Source organism: Mesoplodon mirus (assembly GCF_964341445.2).
Source record: "Mesoplodon mirus genome assembly, chromosome: 10".
Classification (NCBI taxonomy): domain Eukaryota; kingdom Metazoa; phylum Chordata; class Mammalia; order Artiodactyla; family Ziphiidae; genus Mesoplodon; species Mesoplodon mirus.
In genome coordinates, this window is record NC_138986.1 from 1,613,370 (window position 1) to 1,625,988 (window position 12,619).

Below are 12,619 nucleotides of genomic sequence, written 5' to 3' on the forward strand. Positions count from 1 at the left end.
CTCCGCCGACGGGGCGGGCCCGGGGGCGGCCGCTGTGACCCCTGGGCGTGTGCAGACACCGCCTCCGCGGCCACCGATAGGTCCCACCCCGCCTTGGCGACCCGCGGGCCGGGGGCGGGGAGAGGCGGCGCGGAGGCCGCGCGCACCGCCCGGCGCCGCTCGGAGGCCGGGGAGGCTCCGGGCAGCCGCGCGGGTCGAGCGCGGGATGTGGGCGCCGGGCGGCCCGCCGGGGCCCGCGGGCTGGGACCGCCGCAGGGTGGGCGCCAGGCTGTGCGCGGCCCTCGCGGGGCTGCACGAGCTGCAGGGGCTCCGCGCCAGGCAGCAGGCGCGCGTGTGGGGCGCCCTGGCCGTGCAGCCCCCGCCCGGGCCCGCCGCCCCCCGCGGCCCCCGCGCCCACGAGCTGCGGCTGGAGGCGGCGCTGGCGGCGCTGCAGGAGCAGCTGGTAAGGAGCGCGTGCGGGGATCGCGGGGCCGCGGGGACCCGGTCCACCCGGCTAGCAGCAGGCGGACGGGCCGCCCGGCCGATCGGGGGGCACCCTCGGCGATTTCAAGGGACGCAGCTCGGTCCCGAATGAGAGGGACGCGGAGGCCTGAGGCGAGAGGCTAGGCATCCGGGCCCTGAAAGCAGCCCGGCCGGGCCGCCCGCGCCGAGCCGCGCATCGGGGCTGCGCCCGGCTCTGCCTACTTCCCAGCGCAGACAGACTTCAGGAGGTATTCCTGTTGGTTGGAGTTTTGCTGATAAGAACGCATTCAATCGGTTTTCCCTGCTGGAGGCTACTTGGGATCCTGGTGTCCTGCTCCCGGTGCCAGCCTCTCCCTGCTGCGTGGGTCTGGGGACAGCAGTGCCAGCATGCCAAGTGTCCCCCGAATTGTCCCCAGTGATGTGTTCAGGTTGAGCTCTGGGGTCGTGTCACTGTAATGAGATGTTGGGGAGAGCATGTATCCGATGAGGGCCTCTCCGACTTTAAAATGTAACCTGACCTATGAAAAGAGGTGTGTCCTCTGAACGCAGAGGCGGTGGAACCCCACTGGGCCTCCTGGGCCTGCTTTCCCACCGGCCTTCTCCCCGCTGCTAGGGCTCCTCCAAACGCGGGTCCCTTTTGTACCACTGAAGACACTTCTCAGGTGATTGCCTCGGTTATTTATCTAATGTATGGTTTCATCTCATGTATTGGAAAAAACTCAAAAGAGTTTTTTGCAGGGTTGCAGTATTTTTTAAAGGAAAAATTAGAAGGTTGTATTGAAAGATGTCTATTTGGTAGAGTTGACTGTAGTACTTCAAGGGGAATGTCTTTTAAATGAGAAATTAAATCTGCCCTGTTTAAAGGTTGCCGTCTTTACAGAGTAGCCTGGATGAGGCTGCTGCTTTGCTATCAGCTTAGCGCAGTCGTGTCAATGATTTGTTAGCTGCTTCTGGATTAGAGAATCGGGAAGCTCAGCGTCTTAAGATGTGTCCCAGGACTCCTGCGATCTTCCCACATGGCAAGGGGGGGCCCTGACTGTGCAGCCTCTCGTCCTGTGATTCCGCGGCTGCTTTGCAAAGGAAGGAGCTAGTTACCGAGTGGAACTTTCATAGGCTTCTCACCCCCCATCTTATCCAGTCACAGCTGCAGGTTTAGCTTACCTGTGTGTGTGGGGGTGTGTGTGTGCGTGCATGTGTGCACCCAGACACATCCTACCTTTCACTGGAGCTTGGAGAGGCACACAGAGCCTGGGAAGATGCATGACATGCGTGTGGCAGGAAGGAGCTTTGCGATGCTGCTGTGAATTGTTCTGTCTGGGGAGCTAGAACCCAGTTGATGATTAACTTGGCTTAAGTAATATACAAATCAGACTTGTGAGCACTCAGCCTCCAATTACGGGTAGCCTTTTGGGAGAGAAGTTCAAACAGGTTTTCTTTTGTTTTATCTATTTATTTTTTAATGTGGGGACCAGAAGGAACACGCACCCTTTGTCTTGAAACTTTGTTCTTGGCACAGATTATGTGAGCAAAAGAGAAGAATAATTGAATGTGTGTGACACCAGCCCAGCGATTAACACGTTCACATTTTTCTTACAGAGAAAAAAGTAGGAGTGATCCTAGTTCTATGATGCAGGGTACAATCAAAAGGCCTTCATCTGCAGCCCCAGGCTCACACTTCAGTAACTCCCGGCTAATCGGGGCCCCTCCTACCCACACCCTGGGGTTAACCGGGGCATGGATCACCATTCAGGTGTGGAGACAGGAAGAACTTTTATCTGACCCTCAGCAGCTTTGTCCCACAGACGTTCCCAAGTGAGAATGAGCTTGAGCATTTCAGGGGGGATTTAAACTGCAGTTAGGAGAAGTCATCACATTAACACTTACCAGAACGAACGAGCTACACCTTTTTAATTGCTGTGTCTACAGTCACAACAGGAAGCTCGCAGTAGGTACTTAGTATTTGTTGAATAAGGAAATGAGCAAGTTTTACTGCTGTAACAAAGCGGAAGATGATTTCAGTATTTACTATCTCCACGTTCTAGATTTCTAAGCTAATGTAACCCCCATGACCTCTGACCAAAGCAGCCCTTACTGTTTGGCCGGTCCTGTGCTCACCTGTCTGTGCCTTCCAGGGAGACTGTCATTCCCCGAGAAGAGGCTGCCATTCCCATTTTTATAAGCGTTATGTTCCCAGCAACACTGACGCGGAAAGATTTGGATGCCCCGGAGGAGCCTGGAAGCTCCATCTCCCACCAGGAGGCGCCAGCGGGCACCCCAGGTGGGATGTGAGGAAAGGCTCTGGGGACCTGCAGGGAAACTGGTGCTGGGGAATTTCCTGGTGGTTGTTTTGCTGGTCACGACTTGCCCTGACCCTGAATGGCAGCATCTCCTCCTCCCTGGCAGGTGCCGGCACTGAGCACTGCAGGAGCTGAGGGTCTGCGGCTGTGGTCAGGACGTCTGGTGTCTTCCTTGGACCGACCATGCTTGCTCCGTGACCTCTCAGGGGAACGAACTCGCTCAGGGTCACAGAGGAGGGGAGCATCCACGGGGCTGGGCAAGGCTTCCTTCTGTGGCAGTAGCGCTTGTGATCCCCGAGGCTCAGCTGTGGCCCCGGCCCCTGGAGGACTTCCTTCCACGCTAGGTGGTGGTGTGTACCACCCACGGGGAACTTGCAGTACCATGGAACTCATGCAGAAAATGCTTCCTGTGCGTGTTCTCAGCTTTCAAGGGAAGGGCGGAGGCGTCTTAGACGCCACCTCTGTATCCTGAACTTTGGGACATTTCTCATTTTTGTCCTCTCAATCTGCCGTAAAGGTTTGAGAAGGCTGGAAAGCCGGATTGTAGATGGGGAGCAAAAGGGCAAAGCAAGTGGGAATCGGATGAGTCTTTCATGGCATGTAAAGTCAACATCTCGAAGAAACGGCTAAGCCAGATATTCGTTTTGGATGGCATTCCCTAGGTAGAAGTTCTCAAACTTCTGTGGTCATAAAAAATTGGTCCCAGGGAAGCTTGTCAAAATGCAGATTCCCAGGCGTGCCCTAGAGTCTGAGTTGACGGGTGTGGCGGGGAGCCCTGGGGTCTGTGTGGATGCCCCGGGGCTCCCAGCTCCTGGGAACCGGGCTGTGCTCTCCCTTACACCGGAACCCCTGCCCCTCGCCCAGGTTCAGGGGATTCAGACAGGATGCGCTGCCCCGCCCCTGAGCCTGAAGGCCTGCGGTGAGTAGAGAGGGCTGGTGGCCGCACAGGCTGGCTCGCTGCTCTGGAGGGAACCCGTGTGACACAGCAGTCACATTTACTCGGCGCTGACGTCTCTGTAACACATTTTCCCTGCAGAAATACATGGAAGTCGATGCTGTGTGCCTGGCTCTGCAGTGGGTTATGCTCGGTCCTGGTGCCATAAGGAACCTTTGACTTAGCACAGAGTTAGAGACCAAGGAGTTAATGAAAAGCAGAGACATAAAACCCCCCAGCGAGGGACGGGGGAAGGGTTACGGAGGACAGTGCCAATCCTGAGTGACAAAGCCCTGTTGCCACGCACCAGGGTCCTGGGGACGCAGTAATCATCGGAGGGCACCCGGGGGCCTGTGTGGCTGTGCCCCTCGACACTAATCAGAAGCCACCGGCTGTAGGCCGGGCTGGGCAAACATTAATCACAAAGCAATTATTCCAGCACAAACACGCCAGGGTCACTTTTTTGGGGGGAGGGGGATTGGAGAGGGAGGAGAGAAGCCATCTATGGAATCCAGAGAGGTCCCCTTTCGGAAGAAAGAGGACATCGTGATTTGGAAGAGAAGGGGTCAAATCCATGTTTTTAAACGTCGAAGTGTGGACGAACAGAGGAACTGAACTCTCTGCCAGTACCGTGGTCTCATTTTACGACATTAGAAGAAAAGTCATTTGCAGTAAAAATTCCCTTCGTTTGTCTGAGTGTTTTTTACTTGGATAGTGATGGGCCGGGAGCCCACCTTTGCTGCCCCTGCCGCTCTGGCTGTCAGGTAGTGCCGTCCACCTGCGGAGCGTTTCCCTTTGTGAAAACGTGCCAGGATGTTCAGGCTACTCTGGGTGGTCCTGGGTGTGTACGTTTTGATTAAATTCTGGGTTTTTGTAGTGTCATGTTTACAGATACTATTACATGAGGCTGGGAGACTCTCTTGCTACAAAACTTGGAGGTTGTTCTGAGACCTTTGCACTGGGTCCTGAGGAAAGTGGATTTGGGTGTGGTGGTCTGCCACTCACCAGGTGCTGGGCCATGGGCCCCTGCCCCTGGTGGTATGGGAACAGTCTGCGCCAACGTAGTTCTCCCATAAGAATCAGAAATTCCCGCCACCTGCTTCCCCCTTGGACTGACTTCTCAGATTATTGAAGCTACTGAAGTAATTCCTCATTTCCTATATAAGAATTTGAAACACAATTGATCATTTTCTCAAACAGGGTGACCGGCATAATCCCATTCATTAATTATTTGCCTTAAACTTAATTGCTAATCAAAGCAAGAAATTTAGGTAGTGGACCTTGAAAACAAGGTGAAGTTTTATCACTGAAGGAGGGAAGTCAGCATTTATGAAACAGTGTTGTTTTACAGACATATGATTCACGTGTGTGTATGTGTGTGAATGTATATTGTGAGCATTAACCACGTGCAGGTGCTATATGTATATTACATGATATACACACACAGATATGTGTGGTTGACACTCACAGTAACCCGTTTTACAGCCAGGGAAGCTGAGGCCTGGAGAAGCTAGAGCCTCGGAGGACAGAGTTGAGATGTGGACCCTAAACCAGAAAGATCCTGCCTCCTGGGGCAGGTGTTCAGGCTGCGCTGATCCCAGGCGCTGAGCTTTTTCCTCCTGCAGCGTCCCTCCCTCTTCCCTGAAAGCCCTACAAAACCGTAACCGTTCAAAATGCCACCTGTGATATGGGAGCTAAGACTCTGCAGAGGCAGGGCCTTTTTCTCTCCTGGGGACTTTCCTGTCCCCCTGAAGAGCCGAAAGCTCAGCCCTCCCCAGGTGCCATGGACGGGCTGCGGTGAAGGAACGTGGTGATACGGGCACCAAACGCAAGGCCCACGAGGCGCGAGCCTGGGAAAGTAGATTCTTACGTAGATGGAAAACGACATTGAAAATATTATCGGTGGCTCCTGCCAGAGTGGGTGTCCTTGGCTGTTTTTGGTCCTCATTCCACTCTCATAAGCTGTATTACTCCACATTCTTATAAAGAAATGTCTAATTGAAAATTGCTGGCAAAGAAAAGTCTGCACTTGGGAAGACGTGCTGGAGGCGGGAGGGGTCCTAGAGGTGGGAGGGGTCCTAGAGGCGGGAGGGGTCATAGAGGTGGTTTGATGTGAGGAAGTGGGAGCTGTCAGGTGGGAGCTGGCCTGTGGGTTTGGGGAGTTAAGTTGTATGTGTGATGTAGCTTCACGTGGAGCCTCCAGTTTCCATTTCTGTACACAGAGCAGTTTTATGTCTCCCTGTTTTCCTTCTGAGAACCGTTTAAGACTTCAGGACGTCGGCCTGAAAACCCACTTGGACCAGCTGGACCAGCAGATCAGCGAGCTGCAGCTGGACGTGCGCAGAACCTCCAGCGAGGCCCCGGACAGCGACAGCAGGCCCAGCTCGGGTATGGCGCCCGCTCGGGCCCTGGACCCTCTGTCGCTCACCCCGGGGAGCAGCACTGCCCGGCAGGGCTGACGTGGTGAACCCGCCTCTGTGCTCAGGCCACCAGAGGGTCAGGAGCTGTATGCAAGCCTGAAAGAGCACGTTATTGGAGAATACTGAAGATGAAATACTTTTAATACTTTTATTTAAATGCACTTGGGAAAACGGGGAGAGAGAGGGAGAGAGTGGGTGTGTACATACTCATTGTTTAATTGGAAAAATATTGCTTTTGATGGAAAAAAACCCATGAGTTTCTCACCCTTCTCTGGACTGAGACGGATTCTGGGTTCCCTTTATGTTGAATCAACATGGAGATTGTAAATAATAACTTTTATGTGACAGCAAGAGTATTTTTTTAAGTCTACAGTCTAAAATCAGTACAGTTTCCTCCCCTGCGGCCCTGTGCGCCCTCCTTTCAAGGTCACGTAGCGATGGTTAGGGTCGTTCTGACCTTCATGGTCCTGGGCACATGGGCTTTCTCTCCAGATTCCAGGCTCAGACAGCAGCTCAAACGGCAAACCCAGGAGACCAGCGTCTTCCCAAGTACAGTGTTCTCTGCCCTGTCTTTCGCTTTTTTTCAGTTTGCAAAATCCTGTCACGGTCTGGGTTGTCAATCATGTAGCAGGGCCGGGCCGGGGGCCCTCCCCAGACGCTGCCCCTTCTCTGATTCCTGCCTCAGATGAGCTTGGCGGGCACGAGGAGGGGCGGGGGAGGATGCCAGGCTCCCTCTTCCGGGGCTGGAAGCCGGAGGTCACACGGGGGGACGTGAGCCATTCGCCCAGGAGAGGGATGAGCAGGTGGTGGGCAACAGGAGACAGAGGTGGGGCGGCGTCCCGGGCATTCCGGCCCCGGGCACCTCCCCGCCCCCGGGCCCGCTTCCCTGAGACCCCCAGCCCCTCAGCGCAGGGCCCCCCAGACCACAGCGACAGCCTCTGTGCCCCCGTGCAGGCTTCTACGAGCTGAGCGACGGCGGGTCCTGTTCCCTGTCCACCTCCTGCACGTCCGTGTGCAGCGACTGCATGTCCTCCTCTCTGGGCGCTGTGCTGCCTGCCACCCCGGAGGCCAGGCCCGGCGCGGGGGACTGCCGGCCCCGGTCAGCAGATGAGACCACCGTGTGTGGGGTCCCCTTGCCTGCGTGGGAGCCCCAGGCCAGTGAGGTGGGCGCCGGCCAGCTGCTGCAAGGCGAGTCCCGGCCCCGCCCGGTGTCCACAGGTAAGGGGAGGCGGGAGCGGGGGCGGCGCTGAGCCCCATCCCAGGTGGGGCGGCTCCCGAGCCCCAAACACGGTGGGGGGTGGTTCCGAGCCCATACAAGGAGGGGGGCAGTTCCCGATCCCCATATTTTCTGTGGGCTTTTTTGGGTTTTGGATGGAGGTAGGCATCAAACGCCCACCTGTGTTCCTTGTAGCAGGGCTGTTGCAATAAAAGGCTTCTCGTCTTATTTAAAATGAACATCCGTTCACACCCTTCCACAGCCCTCGTGGCTGCCGCCGGGGACTAGGGTGGGAGCAGCGCTGCACGTGGACGTTGAGCGAGTTCAGCTCACATGCAGTTCCCCCCACCAGCCAGGGAAGAGCCGTTCTTTTTCTTCAGAGGGTCCCAGAAGGAAGAGATGCATCTTATTCCTTATGCTAGACCTGGGCCGTTAGGATCCATGGGTTTTCTTTCTTGCACACCTGTGAACGCCTCAGGGAAGGTCTGTTCCGAGACCTTGTCCCGATGGCCGTGTGGTCACCGGCGCCCCATCTCCCTGGGCGTCCTCCGCACCTTCGGTGAACAAGGGCAGGACTGAACGTCAGGGTCTAGGACTCACCTTCTAGGCTGTGGCTGGAAGGAGTGTGATGGGAGCCGGGTGATGGGACATGTACAGAGGACACCAGCGTGTCCAGGCAAGGAACGTGTGAGGCCGGGGCCTCGTCCTGCCCGGGGGGAGGGCCTCGTGCCCCAGGGCTGTGCTTGCTTCTTCCCTTATTTATGTTTTGTTCTTTTTCTCCTTCCCAGGTGACCTTGAAAGAGTCCTGCCGGCTGAAGTGGGGCTCCAGAAAGCCAGGGCACACCCCAAGGCCACTTCCTTCCTCTGCCGCGGCATGGACCCCAAGTACCAGTGTGACCTGGTGTCCAAGGGGGGCAGGGAGGTGTACCCGTACCCCAGCCCCCTGCACGCCGTGGCTTTGCAGAGCCCCCTCTTTACTCTGACCAAGGAGACAGTGCCGAGCGATGGCCCCTCGCCCCCCAGTCGGCCCCTCCCTGGAGCCACAGGTCCGAGCTCCATTCGGACTGGACTGGTCCTCGAGGCTGGCCCAGCCAGAGCCTACATAGAGAGGCTGCTGCGACTGCAGGGCCGAGGGCCGCCCGCGAGGGGCAGTGTGGGAGAGCGCGGACCCCCAGGACGGGAGGCGTCCCTATCCCCGCAGGGGCTCGGGGGCCGGAGGGCGGACAGTGAAGGTGGCCTGGAGAAGACAGTGTGCGCCCGGGGGAGAGCGGAGGTGGGAGGGGAGGCCCAGAGTGGGGCCGCCCGTGGGGACAGCGTCGAGCAGCCGGGGCCTGTGCCCCTTGTGCGCACCCTGCACCCCAGCAGCCGTCCAGAGGAGGGCCCCAGACCCTCACGCGGCTGCGTGCACCAGGAGGCCCGTCCAGGCTCCCCCTGGCTGGGCTGTGGCCAGGCCCCCGCTCCCTGCTCGCAGGGTCAGCAGCCAGCTCTCCACGGCTGGACGGGCAGAGGCAGGTCGCCGGGCGGGGGCGCGGGAGGGGAGGGCCCCCCTCGGGCCCCCGGACACTGTGTCCGCCCGCACTTTGCTGCCAGAGGAGCTTCCCCCACGGGGCCCCCCAAGGCCAAGCCTGTGAAGATCAAGAGGGGGACCAGCGACAAGGCGCTGAGGCTTGGGGGGCCGCAGCTTCAGTGGGGCGCCCTCGGGGGCCCCCAGCCGCCCCCTGAGTCGGGAGGTGGTCTCAGGAGGCCCACCCTGGCCAGGGAGGCGCCCGGCCGGTCCTGCTCTGAGTCCAGCCTCTACCCCGTGTCCCTCTTCGTCCCCCTGCTGGTGGCCCGACGAGAGGGTCACCAGGCGTCAGCTCAGGCCTTGTTCCCCTTGGAAGCAGCCCCACTGGTGGCGACCGGCGGGGAGGCCCGGAGGAAGCAGCGCAGGTGGCAGTCCTCCGTAGAGATCTCAGCCCGGGCCCGCCCGGACCCCAGCCTGGGGCCCCATAGGCCGGCGGCCCGGAGAGGGGGCGGCCCGCGGCCCGTGTGCGCCAGACCCAGGCCCAGGCTGCCCCGCCAGGACGCCCGAGCCAGGAGCGGGTCGGACGGCTCGGAGCACTCGGCCGAGTGTGCGTCCCTCTTCCGCTCCACCGTCGCGGAGAGCAGCGGGGACGAGGCCAGCGACCACACGGCCAACCGCTTCGGGGACGGGGAGTCCAGTGGCAGCACCTCGGAGGGCGGCGGCCAGGGTGGGGGGAGCTCCAGCCAGCGGGCCCCGGCCAGCTCCAGGCCCCCTCTGCCGCCAGTGCCCAGGCTGTGCCGCGTCAAGGCCTCCAAGGCCCTGAAGAAGAAGATCCGCAGGTTCCAGCCGGCCGCACTGAAGGTCATGACCATGGTGTGAGGTCGCTGGGCGATGGCAGGGCCCGTCCGGGCCCGGGAGCCACAGACACAAAGGGACCTTTCGTGGCTGAGGCCGGGCCCAGCCTCGCACGGTGTTGGATGTGCAGGTCTGTGTCACCTGGACACTTGGTTTTCTCCCCGAAGCTGCCCTTCCAAAAGAGTCCCCTCAGAGGAGACGATGGGCCCGTCCCTGGCTGCATCGCCCCACAGGTTAGGCTGTGACTGTGGGCACGTCACCCCACCTTGGCCCCAGTGGAGACCTTCACCCAGAACTCCGGGACTGCAGATTTGTCGGGGCACCAGCCTCCCAGCTGCCTGAGCCGTGAGCCCCGTGCTTGCTTCCCTCCGTCCTGTTCCACTTGGGCTGGGCGCTCGGTGTACCCCAGCCTGTGGAACAGTTTCTCCCCAAAAGCATTCCCTTTAAGAAATGGTTGCAGGACTGTGCTCTGGAAACTGGGTTGGACTATGAATCCAGGTCAAACCCTCAACATGAATAAACAGCCGATTATGCCTTTGTCTTTGCAAGTCAGTCTTTCCCTTTTAGCCTCCCTGCCCTCAGGAATGTAGTAGGTGCTCAGCAAACCCGAATCCTTCCCCATCATGTGGACACTCTCTCACCCGGGGTGGGAAAATGCATTTCACATGAGTACACTCCACACTTTTCCCAACACTCCTGAATTGAGCATAAAAATGCTTTGGAGGGCTTCCCTGGTGGCGCAGTGGTTGAGAGTCTGCCTGCCGATGCAGGGGACACGGGTTTGTGCCCCGGTCCGGGAAGATCCCACATGCCGTGGAGTGGCTGGGCCCGTGAGCCATGGCCACTGAGCCTGCACGTCCGGAGCCTGTGCTCCGCAACAGGAGAAGCCACAGCAGTGAGAGGCCCGCGTACCGCAAAAAAAAAAAAAAAAAGCTTTGGAAAAGAAACCCTTTTATGGTGTATATTTTTCAAAGGAAATTTCCCTCAACTTTTCAGGGAGGTAGGATTTTCAGGGAAGCTGCCTGCGGAGAGCAACATCTTCAGTTCATAAAGCAGTTTTATCCTGAATTATTCAAAGCTGCTTCTGTGGGCCTGGAGGTAGAAAGAAGGCACGGGGGAGGTGGGGAACGTCTTCCCCAGTAGCCCACGTGGGGCTCTGGACCGCCACAGCCCCGCCCTGGGGCTAAATGCACAGTTGGTAGGAACTTTTGAAGGAAAATGGTAAGAAAACAAGCTAAAATGGTAGTAGATCTTATACTAGACATTAGATATTCATGTAACGAACAGCTAGTTTCAGGACGCACTTCAGAGATTGACATTTTAAAAAGATTAACATTTTAGAACAAAGAAGTCCACCTGTTTGACCTGGGCAGAGGTTTCCAAAAGTGAAGGAGAGTGGCTGCTTTCTGTCACTCTCTTTCTGTCTCAAAAATGCAACCATTTCAAAGGGCCCAGAGCAGACTTTGAGTCTATCTGGATAGAATTCCCACGTGGGCTTCACGGGATCCGCTTACTAACAAAGGTGAAAGGGTCTTCCTGAGCTTTCTATAAAACTGCATTGATATTTGGAGGAAAAAAAGTCAAACCCACCCGTGGTGGGGTTTTTTGATAAAAGATAGTACACAGGGCATTTTCTTTAATGGTCTAAATCTCAACCGTGTGGCACAAGAGGTGATGGGCACCCGGTATTTGCCAGGGCCGCTGAGCAGGTGAGGGTCCTGGGAGAGGATCCAGAGCCAGGGTTCCGGCCCCGCCTCGGCCCCAGCAGTGTCCACAGTCTGTGCGCCTTGCTGGCCACCCTGGAGAAATGGCCGTGAAGCTCCCTTTACAGAGTGTGTCCTGCTCTGTTTGACATCCTCTCTTGAATCTGTTGGAGTTTTTCTCAGTTCGGGGGGCTTTGAATTCCGGTATTTGGAAACTGCAGACTTCCTTCGTCCTCAGCAGGGCCTCCGCCCTCAGGCTGTGTCTCTGGCCAAGATCATGTGAGATCAGTGCTGAAGGGGATGCAGTGGGTTCGGGCCCCTGGGGATTTCTGACTGTTTATCTTTCTCAGAAACCAGGATCCATTTCCTAATGATTCAGGTCTCAAAGCACAACCAGACAGGAATGCGTCCCCACCCAGAAGATGCCGGGCCTGTCTGTGCAACCAGCAGACTAACGAAGCAAACTAATCATGCCAACTACCCAAGCAAACTAACCATAAAACCCATGCAGACTCCAAGCAAAATGCAACTGTGGCATCTGCGGACAGAGAGTGCCCTCGGTGATAAGACGTCAAGTCAGTCATCAGTCAGTCTCCCTCCCTCCCTCCCTCTCTCTCTCTCTGCCTCCTTCTCTCTGACCCTCTGTCTGTCTGTCTCTCTCTCTCCGTCTGTCTTGGTCTCTCCCCAGCTTTGCTGACCCCCCGCCCCCACACACACACACATCTGCCTGCCCAAGGCCCCAAGCTACTTCCTCACCGGTGCTTGGTGCCATGTCCTCCCATCTGCCTGGGGCCCAGGTGCCTTTGCTTCCCCACAAATTCATCAGAAGGACACCGCCCAGGGTTCAGGCCCTGCTGGGCCATAGTTAGCTCTTCTGTGGCCCCAGGCGTCTCCGTAACCTCCCTGGGTTTGCTTCCTCTTATAGAGCGAGGTTGTTTATGCCTCAGGGTTTGCCAGGAGGAGTTCATCGAAGGTGTTGAAAATGGGCCTCGGTTCTGCCCGCTGAGCTGACCACGTCGGGCTCCTGGCAGGGAGGGGACCCCGCAGGCCGCAGAGCCGAGGTCACGGCCGCAGAGGAGGCTGCGGGCAGGGAAAGAGCACACAGAGGGTCAGACAGTCGGTGAGGGTCTCTGACCCACCGTGAGCATCACGCAGGCTCCGCCAGGCAGGCGGGCGTCTTCCGTGGCAAGAAGCACGGGGGGGGGGGCTCTTTGGGGAAACACTTTAA

The 12,619-nt window shown here is 57.8% G+C and overlaps 1 protein-coding gene across 1 annotated transcript; it reads left to right on the forward strand.

Annotated features, from left to right (window-relative positions):
• Positions 1-205: 205 nt before the first annotated feature.
• On the forward strand, positions 206-9,712 carry DACT2 (dishevelled binding antagonist of beta catenin 2; the record flags this gene model as incomplete). Its single annotated transcript, XM_082634097.1, has 4 exons — positions 206-442; positions 5,949-6,081; positions 7,068-7,331; positions 8,118-9,712. The coding sequence occupies 4 exons, from the start codon at positions 206-208 to the stop codon at positions 9,710-9,712; spliced, it is 2,229 nt and encodes a 742-aa protein (XP_082490223.1).
• Between the last annotated feature and the right edge of the window lie 2,907 nt (positions 9,713-12,619).